The 19,752-nt window shown below is 53.6% G+C and overlaps 1 protein-coding gene across 1 annotated transcript in view; it reads right to left on the bottom strand.

The window, feature by feature from the left end:
* Positions 1 to 19,678, bottom strand: part of WNT3A (Wnt family member 3A) — a 71,422-nt gene extending 51,744 nt beyond the window's left edge. Inside the window, exon 1 of the mRNA XM_004696879.2 lies at positions 19,608 to 19,678. Coding sequence (XP_004696936.1) covers positions 19,608 to 19,678 — 71 coding nt within the window. The remainder of the gene's footprint in view (positions 1 to 19,607) is intronic.
* Between the last annotated feature and the right edge of the window lie 74 nt (positions 19,679 to 19,752).

The raw sequence follows: 19,752 nt of genomic DNA on the forward strand, positions 1-19,752 counted from the left end.
ATTCTCCTTCCAGAGAATACCCCTTTATTTGCCTTTTCATAGAATCTCCATCTCCCGGTGCCTGTTCAATGCTTTTGGCTTCTCTGCCCTACTCCTGAAAATGCCTCCGGCGACTGGCAGCCATCACACCTGGGAGACTGCTCAGCCTGTGTTTCTGGGCGGCACATTCTCTCCTGACATCCAACACCGTCCCTGTGTGTCGCTGTCTGCTCCTTTGTTGGGTTCGTCTTGGTGTGCCCCATGGACTCTTGTCCCTTCGGCGTAGGACAATGCTCCCCAGTCTAGCTGTCCTCTTTACACTGCAACCTCTTATGTTTGCTGAGTGTGTCTCTCCTGACCTCGACCCAAGTCCCTGGCTTCAGCCTTGTTCACCATGGACCCGGCACACTGACGGCTCAGGGCACAACTGCTGGAACAATTGACACCTTTGGGGCACAGACTACACTGCAGGGCTTCCGGAAGATGGAGTGGGCACTGTGGGTGTCAGCCCCATACAGTCAATCCGGGGAGCATACCCACCCCTGCTTTCCTCTCAAGTCTGCGATTTGGCTGGAGTTAGTCCTCACTCCAGGAGCTTTGATGGCACACTGGGTTGCACACTGAGCTGACAACCATGAAGTCAGTGGTTTGAACCCTACAGCTGATTAGCAGGAGGAAGACGAGGCTGTCTGCTTCTATAAAGCTGGGGAGTTGTGGAAACCCAAAATGGCAGTTCTACCCTGTCCTGTAAGGGCCACTATGAGTTGAAATCAACCTGATGGGAATGTTTTGTTTTGTTTTGTTGAGTTCTCGCTCAGCCCCTGATTCAGGGTGGTTTGAATTGGGTACCTCTTCCTCTTAGGGCCTCCACCCATTCCAGCCACCTGAATGGTTTGGGGGAATGTTCTCCAATAAGTGGAGAAGCATAGAAGAGAAGGGTCCTTGGGTGAGTACCCAAACGAATAAGCAGGAGCTAGGTGGGTGGAAAATCAGAACTTTGGTAAAGGCTAGTTCAGTGTGAAACAGGACAATTGGAAACTATAAAAAATGAAATGGAATGCTTGAAGATCAATATATTAGGTATTAATGAGCTGAAATCAACTGGCAGTTGTCATTTTGAAACATACAGTCATATGGCCTACTCTGCCAGGAATGACAAATTATTCATCGTCAAAAAGAACATTGTGAGGGGTCTAGAGACACAGTGCTATCTGTGATAGGATGGTAGCCAGATGCCTAATGAGGAAGACCAATTCCTATGCTGAATATTCAAATGTATGCACCAACAAGGAATGTCAAAGATGAAGAAACTGAATTTCTTTTTTTTTACCAACTCCTGTAATCTGAAATAGATCAAACACACAGTCAAGGTGCATTAATAATTACTGGTGATTGGAATGTGACCATTGTAAACACAGAAAGATCAGTAGCTGGCAAACATGGTCTTGGTGATAAAAACAATGGCAACAATGCCAAGATTGGGTTTTTCAAGAGCAGCAACTTATTCGTTGAGTATGCCTGCTTACAACAACCAAAAGCAGCAGCTACATATGTGGATCTTGCCAGGAGGAATATACAGAAATCAAATGGACTACATCTGTGGAAAGGGACAATGGAAAAGTACAATATCATCAGCCAGACGCGGCCGGGGGCTGACTGTGGAACAGGCCATCATTTACTTATTTACAAGTTCAAGTGGAAGCTGAAGAAAATTAAAGTGAGCCCATGAGAACCACGTGAGTATATCCCACCTGAATTTAAAGACAATCTCAAGAATAGATTTGATGCATTGAACACTAATGGCCAAAGACCAGGTGAATTGTGGGAGGGCATCAAGAACATCATATATGAGAAATGCAATGTTTGTTAAAAAGAAAAGAAAGGAAAAAAAAGATCATAATGGGTGTCAGAAGAGACTCGGAAACTTGCTCTTAAACATAGAATACTCTATGTTATATTCCACTTATGTAAAACAAATGGAAAAGACTGTGAAGTAAAAGAAATGAACAGATTCCCAAGAACAGCTTGAGAAGACAAAGTAAAACACTGAAGATGAATGTGCAAATACCTAGAGTTAGAAAACCAAAAGGATAGAGTCGGCTCAGTATTTCTCAAGATTTAATTTTTTGGGGGAAAATATCAAGCCTCGAGTTTCAATATGAGGGATTCTATGGGCAAAACACTGAACAATATAGGAAGCATCCAAAGAAGATGGAAAGGACACATGGAGTCCCTGTACCAAAAAGAATTGTCAATGTTTAAGTATTTCAGAAGGCAGAACACAAGGCTCTAGAAATTGACAAAATACCAATTGAGATGCTTCAACAAATGGACGCAGCCCTGGAAGCACTCGCATGCTGATGCTACGAAATATGGACGAATGGAAGAGAGCCATATTTTTGCCCATTCCAAAGAAACGTAATCCAACAGAATGTGAACAATACAGAAAAATAGTATTAAAATCACACATAAATAAAATTTCCCAGAAGATAACTAAAAAATAGTTGCCAGAAATTCAAGCTGGGCTTAAGAGAACATGGAATGAGGGATAGATATATATCTTTGTTGATGTTGGTTGGATTTTGGCTGCAGGCAGCGGATATGAGAAAGAAGTTTACCTGTGTCTCCCTGACTATCCGAAGGCATTCGACTGTGTGGATCATAACAAATTAAGGATGACATTGAGACGTAATCAAATGGCATACTGCACTGGGGAAATCTGCTACAAATGACTCCTTAAAGTATTAAAGAGCCAAGATGTCCCTTTGAGGACTACGGAGCCGCTCAGCTGCACCAAGCTAACCATGGCATTTTCAACAGCCTCATAGGTATGCCGAAGCTGGGCCATGAATGACGAAGCGTGAAGGAGAATGAAAGCACGAGAGTTGTGGTGTTGGTGAAGGATCTACTGACTGTGTATGCATAGGCTGAATGCCATAGCCATAATATTCCTCAGAAGGGATGACGGTGAGACTTCATCTTATGTACTTTGGACATTTTGTCGGGAGTGACCAGTGGAAAAAAGGAAGAAAGGGTGTTTGATCAACACAGTGGCTGCAATGATAGTTCAAAGACAGCAGCAATTGTGAGGATGACCAGGACTGGGCAGGAGTCATTGTGCTGTGCATGCAGTGACAGAAACTAAGCACGCCAACTGTTCAGCAGCTTCCACAGAGCTTCCTGTGTCCTTCCATCTGGCCCCAATGGTGGCCCGATGGTCTCCTTCGGCATCAGGACTAGAAAGTGTTGCTGCAGCTATGCTCGTAGGACCTTGAGGGGTCCCAGCCAAGTAGCTGGCAGTAGAGGCTACATTAAAGGTTTTCAGACTGCCCTTGGAGATGCCTTGGGCTTTACTACCTTAGGGGCTGCTGAAGTGGTGAGGCTAGGTTGACCAGATACCCTGGTTTGTCTAGGGCTGAAAGGGCTTCGGGCTTTAAACTAGGACTGGTTGTCTGGTGTAGGTACAGTGAACTGTCAAGCTCTGGCACATCCACTCCACTTACTAGGTCCAGATCATAAGATCTTTGTAAGAGAGTCACAAACAAATGTTGAAGGATGGCTAATGAGGAGGATGTACATGTGTTTAGGGGCTGATTCTTGCAGAATATATATATATATATTTAGAATATGTATGTAGAATATATATATATATTTAGAATATATATAGAGAATATATATACATTTAGAATATATATATTTAGAATATTTATATATTTAGTAGATAGATAGATAGATAAATAGATAGATAGATGGGTAGGTGGGTAGATGGGTGTTTAAATGTGTGAATTGTGGGCACATGGTATTCACTACAAACTTCTTTCATCTTTTCTGCATGTTGAAAACAATTCATAATGAAATATCAGGGACAGGGTTGCGAATCATGGCTGTAGTCTTGGAACACTTCTGAGAAGGGGGCTCTCCGTGGCCTGGGTCATTCCTTCCTGCTCTGTGACTGCAGCTGGGGTGAGAATTGAGGGAGCGTCCTGAGAAGGGACAACCACTTGAGTTGATTTCACTTGGCCGGTTGTGCTAATTTGCTGGAGACTCAGAACAAGGGGAAAGGAATGCGACTCCTTGCTTTAGAAAGAAAGACTTCAGTTCTAGGTTGGTGCCTGAGCTCCTTACCAAACTCTAGTTCATCCTCTCCCTGTCTGAGAAGGAACTGGCCCGGCCACAGGGCCCATTTCAAGGTGCTAATCTCCAAGATTGAAACCTCCAGGGATGGGCTTTCTTTGGTATGAGGATGGGAGTTGAGGGACCAGCTAGTGAAGAAGCTTGTCTGCTTACTCTGCCCTCCTAAACAGAGTCTCTGCACCGCCTCTGAGATTCCGATCTTTTCCAGGCCAGCATGTGAGGAGGAGAGTCCACTCCTCACCTTTCACCTGCTGCCTCAGGTCCCTGTTCCAAGGCAGCCGAGGGGCACCCACAGTTCAGTGTCCCCCATGTCTGAGAGCCTCCGGAGGATGCTGAGTCAGCTCTATCTCCCCTAGCCCCCTCCCCCGGCTCTAGCCCTCTTCCAGAACAGGCCCTGGCATGCGACCACTCTGGTGCTGCCAGGATACAAGTAGCACAGCCCAGTGGCTGCAGTCTTTTGGCTCCCCCAGAACTCCTCTCTCTTCCTCTCGTGGTTCAGTACCACCCTGGTCCTGTTCTTGCCTTTTTTGATGTAAGAACCCCTTGAGTTCCTGCAATTACTTCCTGGAAGACCTTCCAAGGGCCCAGTGACTTAGAAGGCTTGAACAATGCAGACTACCCAGCTTGGATGAGGATACTCATAGCTTGCAGTCACTGAGCCAAGGGGAGGAAAGAGCTTGTGTTGTGGGAAGCACCAAGGGAGGGTCATTGTGCCTGGATGGGTCCCTAAAATAGGCAAAAACTCCGGACTAGTCCCACAGGGTCTCACCCCTGCCAGGATCTACATTTGTAATCTGAGGTGTTGGTCCCAAATAATCAATGGTTGGAAAGCAACCAAATCAAAAATGAATCTCACTGCCATTGAGTGGGTTCTGACTCCCAGTGAGTCTATAGAACAGGGTACATCTGCCCCTGTGAGTTTCTGAGACTGTCACTCTTTATGGGAGTAGAAAGCCTCATCTTTCTCTCAAGGAATGGCTGATGGTTTTGAACTGCTGACCTTGTGGTTAGCAGCTCAATATGGAACCACTACACCCTAGGGCTCCAGGAAACAATAGCAGTATGTAATTCCTTTCTCCCACATCTTTCTGAGCTAGGGCTGGGGAACTTGGGAGGAGAGGCGGAGTAGGGTCTCTACTGAACACTGGGGCTGCCATGGGCACTGGGCAGAGGCATCCATTCCAGGCCAGATACGCATTCATTTCCCCCAGAGGCCAAATGCTGGATGGTGGTTGCGTTTCAAGAAGGGTGCTGCCTTCAGTACCTTCAGGTTTCCCTCATCCAGACATGCCACTCCTATGTGACTGCAGGATCCTCACCCCAGTGTTGGCACCTTCCGGTGCCTTTGGACCCACATCCAGAACAAGGACTTTATGTGCACAAAATACACCCAAGTGACATGGGCTCTTGGATTGGCCTTTGGACTGGAAACAGGACATTCATGGACACCCTGGTGAGAGCAGCTGTCAACATGGTCACTCATCTCAGCGGTGAGGGATCTAACTGCACGTGTGCTTTAAATGCAGTGCTTTGCGCTGTAGCAGTCCGGCAGAGCCAGTGCGTGAGGAGGACGTGGAGTGGCAGCAGCATCGTACTGGACATGGCTTGTAGGAGCTGATCGGGGACCCGGCCAAGGGCGGGGAACGAGATTCCCACAACAGTGGGCAATGCACATGGAAGTCGGTTTTGTTCCAGCATGCCCAGCTGCCGAGACCCGAGCTGGGAATCAGGGAAAAACCCACGGCCATCGAGTGGATTCCCACTCACTGGGACCCTATAACCCCCAGCAGACTCACGCCATCAAGTGATCCCAACTCACAGCAACTCAACAGGACAGGCTAGAACTGCCCCTGCGGGCTTCTGAGACCGTAGCGCTTTACAGGGTAGAAAACCCCTTGGGCTTCTGAGACTGTAAAATTTTATGGGAGCAGGCAGCCTTAACTTTTTCCCTCCGAGTGACTGATGAGTTTCAACTGCAGAGCTTGTGGTTAGCAGCCCACCTGGGATCCTTGAGCCATAGAACTGTGCCTGGATCAATGAATGTGGCGTTAGGCCATTGCATTTGTGGTGGCCTGCTACCCAGCAGCAGAAAATGAGGCCTTTACTACCTCCATTCTGCTGCTCTGAGGTACAGAAGCCAGAACCCCCTTAGGAGAGACAGGGGGCCCTGTGGGATGCTGCCCCTTTTGAGTTGGTGGTCCTCAATCCACGATCTCTGGGGACTAGTCACCCTCTCTGCTCGTCACCACCACCTGTGGACAGCACCTCTTCTCCCAGTGTACATAGGTGCCTTCCTCTAAATGGGAACTCTTGCTAACGTGAGTGATTTCTTCCTTCAAAATTCTTGAACCGCTGCTCCAGCCTCCGCTCACTGCACACAGACCTTAAGTGGTCCCCCTTGTGCTCTGCCCTCTGCCAGCTGTCTGCATGGAGACGGGAGAGACGCTCAGGAAAACTGTGTACAGGGCTGTGGACTGGCATGGTCCTTTTTTGGCTTCTTTCAGGCCCAGCGGCAGGTCAATCGCACAGACCAGGCACTGAGGCTTGGAGCGCCTTGGTCAGTGTGTCTGTGTGCAGAACAGGGGGTCCAGCGCACGTCTGCCTCCAGAGTGTACTAGGGGGCCCTTGGAATTTATTAATTACCAGTGCACACAAAGCCACCTTTGAAACTGAGTAAGATACAGCCTATACGGATAAGATGAAGCCTGCACAGCCACCACTCAACTACTTAACTGCAGCCTTACAGACAGCCCTAATCCCACACACCGTCTCCAGCACGATCAGACCACGGGAAGGGGCATGTGCACGGAAAGGGACCCACAGTGCTGCCACCATCGGGTGTCATCACCTTGCCGAGCCTCGGTTTACATGGCGAGCACTTGAGGTCCTTCAGTTGGGGCACCTGGGCCGGCAGCATTAGCCACACGAGGGGACTTGAGAGAAATGCACATTCTTGGGCCCCACCCAGAGATGCTGAGTCAGACACTGGGGGTGGATCAGATCGGGACTCAACAAGCCCTCCGGGGAGTCAGAAACACACTCCTGTTTAAGAATCACTGGATTCTAAGCATATCCAGGTTGCTTCCCGCTTGGGCACCCTAGGACGTTAATGTCACTCTGTGGATGCGTGGGGCAGTCAAAGGCTGTCCTCTAGTTTCAGCTTCGGGGACTCCATAGCTTCTGGAAACTTCCAGCCACCAAAAGGGCAAAGGCTGCCCTTTCCAGAGTGTGGGGTTAGAGTTCTAGAGCCAGAAAAAGGAGTTTCGCTAGGTCACTGTGAGTCAGGGCCAGGAAGAGAGGTTCAGCTTGTCTCTGTCTTCAGGGAGGTGCGGGGGACCCTCCCCACTCCTGGACTGACCCTGGGAAGCCACTTGGGGTGTCAGGAACCCCATGTCACACCTCTGGAGCCAGCAATTCACAGAAGGAGGGTCCCGAGGGGTGCACATTCCAGGAGAGATGCATATTCGAAGGAAGCATATGGTTCAAAGCTGGGACAGGGCAATGGTGGACCCCCTGCAGGGCAGTCAGCAGGCACCACTATTTGCAACAGTGCTCCTGGGGGCAGTCCTGGGGGGCAGCATGCTCCCAGCTTCTCAGTAAGCCCCAGGAGCCCTCTGGATCCCTGAGGTTTCAAATGAGTCCTCTGCCTTCTCTCCATGCGGGCTCCACACGCATACAAACTGGTGTCCGGAGAGGGAGCGGAAGGGGCTTTTTCGTTTTTCACAAGTGAGTGGCAGCGCAGGTAGGAACGTTGGGCACCATGCAGCACAAGGTGTGCACCCCCTTCAGGTCGGGGAATTCCACGTCAGCCATTGTTCATTCAACACCCACCTGTCCCTTCTTAGTCATTGCAAAGCCCTGACCCCAGCCAGGGTGCCGCAGGACCCGGCAGGCCCTCCCATTTGGAAAGGCATCTGGAGATGGCATCACGGGCCTCCTCTTCTTCCTCCTCCTCCTCCAGCAGGCCAGGAGCTTAGGGACTCGCAGGCCCTGCCTGCGTGTGCCGTGGCCAAAGGCTCAGCTGTGCGCCTTGCTCTTCTCTGGGCCGCAGGGAGAAGCCAAGTGGGAAGGTGTCAAAGGCAAGCCTGGAGTTTGGGGAGCAGCAGGGGTAGGAGGCCTGACCCACCTTGCCTCACCCCTTCCCCTCACGGCTACACCTGGCTGCCCTGAGTCACCCAGGAGGAGTCTACTCACTTCCTCTCCAGCTGGCCCCCACCCCATCCTGCCACCCTGCTAGAGAGGGCTAACTGTTCCCCATCCAGAGAGGGCAGTGGTTGGGGCACGTCCACCCTGGGACCTGAGGAGAGCCGGAGAGGCAGAGCCCCATGGGGGATGGGGGCAGCCTTAGCAGCACAGTCAATGCTGTGTGCCCCTGGGCTTTGTGTGCATGTGTGTGTGTGTGTGTGTGTGTGTGCACGCTTGTCTGGAGTCACTGGAGTGTATTCCTTCCACGTTTGGATGAATGCGGTGGCCCATTGTTTTCTAGTAATGCGGTGGGCGCTGGGAAGGCAAGCCGCCCCTGAGCTTCCCTCCGAATGTGCGAGAGGGACGAGGTGCTTCTGGAAACCAGCCCCGTGCGTTCTGCTGCCCCGCCTGGCCAGGGAGGGCTGCTGTTGCCTTGGAAGCCACACCCTCCGCCTGGAAGCGCTAATGATTTTCTTCCCTCTTGTTGAGGGAAGGCGGGCACCCAGCCAGATCATCCTGCTCTGCACGGAGGGCGCTGCTGGCTGGGACATGCAGGCCGAGGAGGGAGGGACAGGTTGGGTGCCCAGCCCCTGTTTGGATTCCCACGTGAACTTTCCCGTCACCGTGCGGCAGCGGCGGCGGCATCACTGTGCAACACCTGGACAGGGGGGTGGAAGCTTCTCCCCTTGAGGGAGGCCGGAGCCCCAGGGCCCGGGCTGACCCCTGTGGTGGTGTAGCCTTGGAGCCCCAAGTCAGGAAAGATTCCAAGAGAGCGTGTAATTGAATGTCACTTTGCAAGAGGAAGCTGAGGCCCAGGGGTTCCCTGGACTGTCCTCCCAGGGCTGGTGGACTCTCCTTTTCTGGCGTTCGGGACAGTCTCCTTGGCAGAGAGCATCCCAGGCCTGGCGGCACGAGAATGAGTGGCTGGTAAGCCTAGCATGGACCAGCTGCACCCTGCAAGCCTCCTGCCGCCACGGGCAGTAATTCGTTCTGGCCTGGGAGCAGCTGCCCTGTGGGGAGGCAGCCCTGGGAGGCATTCTCGGTTGGTGGCATGAGCTAGGCCTGGCAGGCAGCTCTGTGTCAGTCCATTTGCTTGCAGTCGTGCCCTGCCCCTACCTGGGCCTCAGTCTCTTCATCTGACTCAAGGTGGCTGGGCCAGCCTCTCTCTGACACTCACCAAAAAGCCAGCTCCTTGCTATCTTCTTGATTTGCTGGGCTTCGGTGCCCCTCAGAACGGCTGTAGCCCTCACACGACCCGCTGGCACACAGCCTCATCCCCCTCGCCCCCAAAGTTGAAGTCCTGGGCGACGGCAGTGTCCGAATCCTTGACCGACTCAGGGCTGTGGCGAGTCTTCCCATGCAGGTCTGGAGTCTCCATCTTCGGCTGCCAGGGCCTCTGTGGTCTCAGGCCACCTTACACGACAGCCACAGCCTGTCCCCTCCTGGGGAAGGAGAAGTCAGAGCCTGGCTTCCCCCTGGACTGGGCTCACTGTGTAAGCTGACTGTGTGGAGGGGCCAGGCTGCTCTTTACTGTCACTGGCAGCCAGGGAAGGGCCCCCTCACCTCCTTAAGGGGCTCCCACAACCTGCTGCCCATCTGTCCCAGACCTCGCCGGGAGCTGAGCACCTTCTACCCAGAAAGGCCGCCGCCAGTAGGGAAGGGCTGCCAGGACTGCTGCCAGGCCCTGTGTCTTCTCAGGGAGCTCCGCAGTCCTGCCTGAAGCCCTGGCAGCACCCCTCCTCCCGAGCCGGGCCTGGATTACTGACACATACTTTGAGCAAGTCCCAGCAGGTGGGCAGAGAGGCTCCCTGTGCCCGCGGCCACACATTTGCCTGCTTTCCTTGGCGGTGGCGGCACGTTTAGCCGGGAAGGAATGTGGAAGCTCGACACCTCCAGCTGTCTCACCGGGGAGGTGAGGAGGGGAGACTGAGGCAGGGCTGCCCACCCCTCCCAGCACAGCCCATGGGCACTCAGCCTCAGTGACCAAGGAACTAGAACAAGAGGGCCTCTCAGCCCCCAGAATCAGGCTGGACTCTTCGAGCTTAAAAACCACGCAACACAGCTATGAGGTGAAGGGGGTGCAGAGAAGTCAAGAGGGAAGGAAGGGGAGACCTGGGTGGATGCAAATGTCACCTGAACCTGTTTCACACAGGAGGAGCGTGCTGGACCCCAGTGGGGAAGCTCCCGGGCAGGGTGGGAGTCTCCTCGAGTGCACAGCTCAGGTGAGGATGGAGAGCCTGAGCAGAGTGTCCGGGAATCACTCCCTCCTGGAAGTTTTCCTTCTTTGTCTAGCCAGAGGTCAGATAAAGCCACACTATTTACTTGGTTGTTTTCTGGGGAAAATATGGGAAGTAGGAAAATAGAAAGTTTGTAAGCCCACTTGATTTCAGCCATTAAAATTTGATCTTTAGATGGGTTTAGGCCACGTCTGCAAAGAAAGATATGCCCCGCCCGGTGCTTTGGAGTACTCAGAAGCTGGAAAAAGTCTGTAACCATGAAGAAAACTCTCTGGGACTGAATGTTAAAGGGAGCCTGAGAGCAGGCTGAAATGCTTGGGAGGTGACCACCTGGATCTACTTGTTGAGTGGAAGTGGGAGAAATGCAGCAATAGAGACGGGTTGAGTTTGGTCACTGACACCTGTGGACTTGGTTTACAGGGGGGAAAGGAGAAGACGAAAGCGGGTCAACTGGTCTAAAGTTCATGACCTAGCACAAGGGGGCTAGGCTAGTTGAGTTGGTGAGAGCCCATGGTCTAAGGCAAGGCGCCCAATGGGCACCCTGTGGAGGCTCAGTGAGGCAGCCCACATTGAGTTGACCAGAACCCGACTAGCTGGAGATTTTTGAGCCTGTGAACTGGTGCATATTGTTGCTGACTTTATGGATGGCCTGTCCGGATTTGACTTTGCTTATGGATGCAGAGTTTACAAGGTTCCAACTGGAATGAAGATTTCATATCAAAAAAGATGACTGTCTTTTTTGGGGGGTGATGTAAGTGGGCAGTATATAAATTGGATACCCCAAATTGGGGGAGATAAAGGCATGAAGTGGTTGGCTTAAAAACTTTCATAGGTGGGGGAAAATTCATAGGATTATAGGGTTAAGGTGTAGGTATTACTTAATTTCAACTGTGAAGCTAAAGAATTATGTACAGGTGCCAGGTTGGCAAGGAGTGGATTGAGTTAGTTTTATTGTGCCAACCTGGCCGATAAACACATGTGGGGTTAATTGAAAGGCGGAGGGATAAATGGCTCAGTGAGCCTTGTCTGTCTAGTTCTCGGGTCTCTTGCTTTGTGATGGTCGCACCAGGGTGCAGCTGCCTTAGTTCCCTGCTTCAGCTTGCAAGGGTGACTTCCTGAAAGACATCCCCAAGGAGAAGCCATGTGGACCTATGCAGCCCTGGGTGCTGGAGCAGCCATCCATGTGCAGACCCCTGCTAGTGCTGAGATGTTTATTCATTCACTGACTCAGCTTTCCTCCTGCAGTCGGCATCATTCTGTCTGTTTTGTGAGATGGAGAAGGACTTTGTGGATTGGTGTTGGACATACGGGTTAATGGGGTTAATCTTCCCCAGAGCCGGGGGGGGGGGGCAGCTCTGGAGAAACGGGGAGGACAGGTGAGAAGGCAGAGGGCATAGGGGTGTGGCAAAGGCATGTCTGGTGGAGAGGCTGCCCATGCCTCTTACACCAGTGAGCTCAGCACATGGTGGTGACCCAAGCTACCGTGAGCTACAGAGTAGGGGGCCATGAGGACTAATGAGAGCAAGGTTAGGATAGCAGGTGACCCTGGGGAAGGAGTTCTCCCAGAGAAGCAGGCTTCTGGGGGAAGGGGGAGCTCATCATGGAGTTCTCTTCTAGGACTCCACATTCTTAATGGGAACCAGCAGGCCCCTGAGAACCATGGTTCCTCAGGCAGCATCCTTTTCAGCCCTGGGCTGGGCCTCCTCTTCATCCCGGACTCTGGACTGTCCAGTCCAGGACTGGCAGTGGCTCTTAGGGTCAGGCAGCGCCTGTGACTTGGCGCCAAATCTTGTGTAACTCACAAGTGTCCTGTAGCACCCTGCAGATGTCCAGTCCGCCCCCAATGTCATTTTTGACACGCAAGCCACGGTGGCTTCTGCAGACCCTGCAGGAGCACATGGCTTCAGCACCTTGATTGGGCTTGACCAGGCCAGCAGAGAAGCTGCCTTTGGGTCCAACACCCACACGACAAGTTCTGGTTGGCGAGGAGGAGCAATGGGATCGTGGTGTGGGCCATGCTGGCTCAAGGAGCTAGTGAGGGACTAAAAAAATGTCCCAAGGAGGGGAGGGGGAAGCCAATGATTGACACCTAACCTGCTCCCCTGCACCCAGCGGGATAAACAACAGAACGTGGGTGAAGGGAGACAACAGATGGTATATGATATGAAAATAATAATTTATAATTTATCAAGGGGTCATGAGGGTGGGAGTGGGGGGAGAAGGGAGGAAAAAAAGAGGAGCTGATACCAAGAGCTCAAATAGAAAGTAAATGTTTAGATAATGATGATGGCAACATATGTACATATATGCTTGATACAATGGATATATAATGTTATATATAAGAGCTGTAAGAGCCCCCAATAAAATGATTTAAAATGTTACCCAGCCCATTATTGTAAAAGACTACAAAAATATGGCAGTATTATCAGCTTGCAGTGACATCTCTAAGTACTGGCTGACTCTCTGTTCTTTGTCCACATCACTCAGGGTTCTGGTCTGAGGACCATATGTTGACACACGCTGGTTAAGTTTCATGGACAAAGGAGGTAAACCCGTTTACTCTTCGGCCACAGTGACAGCAATGTCACCTTTACGGGGACCTTTGGAAATGGGCTTGTCTCCAGGATGCTTATGGGAGCTGTTGACTCTGGTTGAGCTATACCTCTCTATCAAACTAACTGGATTCCAACCCCTACTGCCCCTGTGGGTTTCTGAGACTGTAGCTGTTTAGGGTGGTTGGAGAACCTCATCTTTCTCCCTTGTAGTGGCTGGTGGTTTCAAACAGCTGACCTTGAGGTTAGCAGCCCAATGCATAACCACTATGCCACCAGGGCTCCTATTGCCTTTCCATTGAAGCTGGGATTCTGAGCATCACCCATCCTGTGGAGGGCTAGTGCCCCTAGGACATATCTGGGTTGCTCCTGGTCTATAGCCACTTTGCCTGGACCCATAGACGTGGACCCACAAAGACACAGAGCTGGGGAGGGACCTTCACTGCAGCCGGTGAGCTTCCTGTCCATGGAGGAGCTCACACCAAAGCTGACAATTTTGTGCAAGGACCTGCTATGAAGAAGAGCCTATTTTCATGGTTCCCCTTCAGTCCAAGATTGTATTTATCATTCATTGAAAACAGTTATCCTTCTGAAAGGAACAAAGTCCGGCTAATGAAACAGAACCCCAGGAAACAACATAAACAACACACCAAATAAATGGCGAGGCAGCTACCTGAGAGAATAAATCTACTGTATGTGAGACCCATGCCAGTCATGGAGGTTTGGGGCCGCCACGCTGGCAAGATGAGAGTTACTCTTCTCCGGCTCTGAGTTCTGAAAGGGAGCTGCCGCTGCGAACTTTCAGACTCTATATAATGGATGTTAGTCTCTGGGGTCTTGTGGCACAAGCTGTCTGACCCTTAGTCTGTGGTTCTGTGAAGGGAGCTCGCCCGCGGTCCCTGAGATTCCACAACATGAGAGGCTGGCATGGTGTCTCTTGTATACACTGACTCCTGCCACCCTTGGCCTTGAACACCCTAGAGAAGTGACCTCCCAGAGAGCAGGAGGGAGAGGACAGAGAGGAGAGTTGAGGAGTTGGGAGGTAGTGAAGGCAGGGAGTCACCTCTCCCACTGGTGCCTTGTCTTTAGGATCCCTGTGTGTGTCTTCCTGCAAGGTCACAAGTGGGACAGACTTGGGATCCTGAATGCCTGAGGCCTTGCCTGACATCTCAGGATCCTGTACAGACCCCAGGTCCTCACTTGGCACGCCTGTCCCTCTGTCCCAGCCCACTCCAACCTGCCTCCTGCTGCAGATGCTCAGCCATGCACGTGACCATCACAAGCATCTCCCGCATTTGTGTCGCCTGTTCATCCCTCCTCCATCTGTCCACTTCCTGCCCATCCGCTAGAGAGAGCCTGAAGCCTCCTGGCTTTCACAGGGAGGCTGTCCTCGGTGTGAAGCTCTCACTGTGCTCCTTTCCTGGGCTACTGGGATGCCTGCCTCCAGCTCTGTGTGGGAGTGTGCCGATTTGTGGTCATGCAGGAGGGCCTTTGAGGGTCAGGAGCAAGGGACAGACAGCTGAGCTGGGCCTTCAGGGTGAGGAGGACCCTCCAGGCAGAGATGGGAGGAGCGGTGTTGACAGGGCGCCTGTCAAGAGAGCTGCGTGATGCCCAGCACAGGTGTCTAGGGAGTGGGAGAGATCTCAAAAGGCCTTAAAGCTTTGCAGGAGACTTACAGGTGGCTCCTCTGCAGAGACTAGGGCTGCAGAGTGATGTGGTCTTAGCTCAGTGATGTGAACTTGGGGGACTAGAGTGGTTGTCTGTGGGTGTCCAAGGGCCGGTGGGAGTGGCCCAGGACAAAGGAAAGGGCACTGATGACCGCCAGAGTCTGCTGGGGTAACTGTCTGGTCTGCATCGCAGGTTCAGAGATTGGTGAGGGACAGGCAGTAGGAAAGGGGTCCCAGTGGGGAGGGGCCAGTGGGTGGAGGTGGTGGTGGTGGTGGTAGGACACTGAGCAGTGAATCCTGGTTCAGTGCCACTACTCTTAGAGGATTGGCATTATGAATACTGGTGATCTGAGAGCTACAGAGAGTGTTCTGGCTTGAATTGTGCCCTTAAAACTAACGTATTGTAAATGCTAACCTCTAAACCAAGGACTATAATCCCACTTGGGAGTAGGTTCTCCTTGTTATGCTAATGAACCAGATTGGGATAGGGTGGGGCTTGAGTCCATCTCTTGGGAGATCTAAAGGAGGTCAAACAGGAGAGCAGAGGGGAGCTGGAGTAAAAGAAAGGCCGAGACGCATGGAGACTTCCAAGGCATTAAGAAGCAGAAGCTGAAGCGACAAGGACCTTCCTCCAGTACTGACACACAGAGAGAGCCTTCCCCTCCAGCTGGCACCCTGAATTCAGACGCCTAGCCTTCAAATAGGCCTTCTAAACTACGAGGAGCCCAGGTGGCCTAGGGGTCATGGGTTGGGTTGCTAACTGCAGGCTCAGCAGTTTAAAACCACTCCACTGGAGAAAGGCGGCGCTTCCTCCTCCCCTGACTACAGTCACCATCTCCGAAGCTTACAGGGGCAGTTCTACCCCATCCTGCAGGGTCCCTATGAGTCGGCATTCACTTGATGGCAGTCAGGGTTTTTTCCCCCAAGAAACTGAGAAAATTAATTTCTGTTTGTTAAAGCCACCCAGTTATGGCATTTCTGTTCTCGCAGTACTGGATACCTAAGACAGAGGGCAGCAATCAAGGTGGCCAGTAGTGTGCCACAGTGGGGTAGGGGCCCGAGCCTGCCAGCTCAGTTGAGGAAGGTGGACTAGCTCAAGGCCAGCCTCATACTGGGGGCGGAAGGAAAGACGGGCTGGCCTCTAGCTCTCTGGGTGGGTCACAGGCCAATGACTAGACATGGAGGGTCAGAGGCAGGTCGAAGCACATCATCTAGTTCCCCAGACCATGCTGGGCCCTGGGCTCCGACTGTGGCATGTGACAAGAAAGGGGTGGGCACGCTTTCGCCTCTGAACCCCGACGCCAACCCAGAGTTAACACAGACTCTTCCCATTTGTCTTAATTGAACGAGTTCAGCTTGACTATCTGAGTTGGGGGGTGGGGTGGAATCCCTTGGTGGCCCAAATGGTTAAGCACTGGGCTGCTAGGTGAAAGGTGGGCGGCTCTAACCATTCCACAGGTGTTGCAGAAGACAGGCTGGCCATCTGCTTCCGCAAGGTCCCAGCCTGGAAAACCTTTGGGAGCAGTTCAAGACTGCACACAGGGGCTCCTTGCGACTCGGAATCTACTTCATACCCACAAACAACAGCAACTACAAGTGGGGGGAGAAGGAGAAGGAAGGGGGACCCCCTTGCAGGCCTCCTTTGGGTGGTGCCCATGAGCCCCACACAGTCCTGACTGCACTGGGGCTCCTGCTCTGAACCTTGTCTCCCCACCATCTCAGGAGGAGCCTAGAAAAAAAATCCCTCCTGGAGGTCTCCCAGCCACTCTGGATCCTCCTGCTCCGATGGAGCTGGCGGGCGCCCCTGAGCTGTGCCTTTGGCCTCCGAAGCATCTCACCCTGGGGATGGCCATTGAAATTCCCACACGGTGCTGCCAGTGACACCTTCTCCTGCCCCTTCCCTCCCTCCCTCCAAAAGCCACACCAACTTCAAAAGCCTAATTGCCCCTGATTTGGGTTGTTTCCTTGTTTTGTTTCCCCAGGTGAGGAAGTTCCTGGTCAGTCTCACTTTCATATGCGATTGGCCTCACAGTATTGGTCGGGGTACAACTGGCCCAGGGTTGGGGCAGGGTTTGGAAAGACTGAAGGGGCGTGTGGCTTTGTTTTAGGGAGGGAAGGTGAAGCAAAGCCACCAATTAGGAAGGCTGAAGCCGAGGTGAGAAGTTATAAAGAAATGGGCCCCGTGGTCTGGGCTATTGCAGCTGTCTCTTTCCCACCTTGCTCCTCTGCTGGCAGGCCAGGAGGCACCCGCACCCCTGCCCCCTTCAGCAGTTGCTAGGACTCTTGGGTTGGATGATGAATTAACTGGGGGCTGGAGAAAGGATGGAGATGGCATTTGGAAAGCTCTCTCCAGGCAGAGGCTGCCGATGAAGATGGGAATAATCCCCCTGCTATCAAATTGTATAGTGTTAGATGCCACCTGTCTTTATACATGTGAATACTCTGATTCTTACCATTGCCTCTCTTTCTGGGTGATTGGTGAGTTTTCTCTGTATTTTGCTCTGTATGTGTGTGTGTCCTTGCTATTAAAAGAGCATGCCCTTCCCCTGTCTTGCTTATCCTGGGAGAGGAGGGATTGAAGAGGGACCGAGGAGCAGATGAGTCTTATCCCTAGGGTGCCTCAGTGCGGGCAAGACACATCTTCTCAAGAAACGGAGGTCACCGACCTGATTGCCACCAATGCCCACTCTTGTGACGCTATAGGACAGAGTAGAACTGCTTGCTACGGTTTCCACGGCTGTAAATCTTTACAGAAATAGATTGCTTCCTCGTTGTCCCCTTTCAGGCGGCAGCCGGTGACTTAGGTAATTCCTGACACACCGAATCTCCTACAGAACGTGGCAGGACGGTCCAAGTCCCAGTGAGAGCCAAGGGTAGTCAGAGGAGAGGGGTTTCTGCACCCCAACCCTCTCAGAAGTAGATGGGGCCGATACAACAACCCCTTGCCCTCCAGACTCTGTGATGGGATTAGGGTTGATGAGAGAGGTGGGGTGAAGAACAACTTGGGTACCCTGCCCCCTTCGGGGGGGTTTCTACCTTTCCTGGACAACGCATCTCTCCCGGGGGCATTCCCATGGAACACGATGGACACAGGTGAAGAGAGTGGATTAGTGCGTGTGCAAGGCCAGGGGCCCTCAGGGCAGCCGGTCGTCCCCCCTAGCCCCCACGTCGGGAGCCTGGAGGCTGGTGACAGGGCCCTTCTTTATAGGAGGCGTGCGGGGGCGCAGGCGCTTCCTTGTGGGCCCAGGAATGCGGCGGCGGGTTCTAATTAGAAGCCTAGGAATAGAGAGCGAGGCCAGCCCACGGGGCTCTCGGACACGCTCCCTTCTCGCTGCCTGTGGCCGGTGGGGCGGGCGTCAGGGCTCTCGTGCCAGCGGGTTCGCCAGCCTCAGCCTGCGCTTGGGGGCGGCAACCCCAGCGCGCAGGTGCCGCGCAGCCCTGCCGAGTGGCTGCCAGGGCGGCCGCGGAATGTGCCGAGCCACGAGCCGCGGGAGTCTCCGCCACCGAGGGACCCCAGCCGCCCCGCGGGCCCTCTGGGCCCTTCGACGGTCGGCCAGGCCCTCCCCCTCCGCCAGCCCGCGCCGCGCCTCTGCGGACAGACTCCGCGCCCCCCTCCCGGGCGCCCCGGCTCCCGAACTATCTCGGCGAAGAGAAAAATTATTATCGGATTAAATGTACTTCGGCTTGCTCCGTCTCCCTCCCCCACCCCCACCCCTTCCCCTCGGCGTAATTATTATAATTCCAGGCAAGTCGTCGGAGAGGGTTCCTGGAGGGGGTGTGTGCGTGCGTGTTTGTGGGGAGGCTTCTCTCCAATTCTGGGTCACCAGCCGCCAGCCCCGGCCCCCGCCCCCCGTCCTGGTTTGGTTCGGAACATCCAGCGCCGCTGGGCGGGCTCCGCTCCCCGAGGACAGCGGCGGGGTCGGTGGCGACGCTGTGAGATGCTGTGCAGAAGGGGAAGCCCCGAGGGAGGGTAGCTCCCACCTGCCTATTCCCCCATACTAGGAGTAGAGGACGGGGTGCCTGGGGAGTTGGGACCCTTTCTTTGGCTGATCTGCACTTTCACTGGCCGCCTCCGCGTGTCTGGCTGGAAAGTGTGTTGTGCTGGGGAGACAGACAAGGCACTGCGATCTTGGCTATGGGGGTCTTAGGAGTTCCTCATCCAGGGGCCTTCAGACCAGATGGCTCTTCGCTCTCCTTACCTCTCAGGCAGCCCAGCCTTGTCACTGTGGTCCAGGCCAGGGGCTCGCAGAGAGAGACGCCCAGGCAGCTGCCCTGGAGGCGCAGAGAGGCCCGGTGACGGCCGAGTGCACCCTGCTGCCGGCTCCCCACCCCTCCCGGCTCGGTCCCAGCTGTCTTTACGTAACTTTGCTGCTCCGAGCTGTTCGGTCTTGTCTCACCGACTTTGTTTTAAAGTGTGTGTGTGTGTGTGTGTGTGTGTGTGTGTGTGTGTAAAAGATATGGTCCTTAAAGACAGTCTCCAGTTAATCGCCCGCTCCCCCCTCGCCGCCTACAGCGCGCCCTCCCATCTTCTCTCGCCTGTCTCTTGGCTTCGGGGTGCCAGTCACCTTGGCGTCGGTGTCGCCTGATCTTCTTTCCGCCTCTCCCAGCCCACTTGCTTGCCCCGTCGGACGCCAGGAGCCTGGGGATCAAAGCCCCCCGGAAACTCCACCACCCTTGTCTCAGCCTGGCCCCAACAGGACGATAGCGGCCGCCAAGGAAAACAACTCGCCGCGGCCCGAGTGCGGCGAGAGGAACCGGGCGCGGGGTCTGGGCCATCGTGGGCTCTGCCCGAAGGGACCGCGGCTCGAGGGGCGGGACAGGGGCCCCGGCGAATAAGGGGAAGTAGCACTCACCACCAGATCGGGTAGCTGCCCAGCGCCTGCTTCAGGCCGCAGAGGAATAAGAAGTATCCGAGCGAGGCCATCGCCGGGCGGGAGAGCGCAGAGGGCCGGGAGTCCGCCCCGAGAGCGCGGGCGCCGGGGCGGGCCGGGCTCGGGG

This window comes from Echinops telfairi, unplaced genomic scaffold (assembly GCF_000313985.2).
Source record: "Echinops telfairi isolate 266 unplaced genomic scaffold, ASM31398v2 ScPeMD7_7469;HRSCAF=8507_0, whole genome shotgun sequence".
NCBI classification, from domain to species: domain Eukaryota; kingdom Metazoa; phylum Chordata; class Mammalia; order Afrosoricida; family Tenrecidae; genus Echinops; species Echinops telfairi.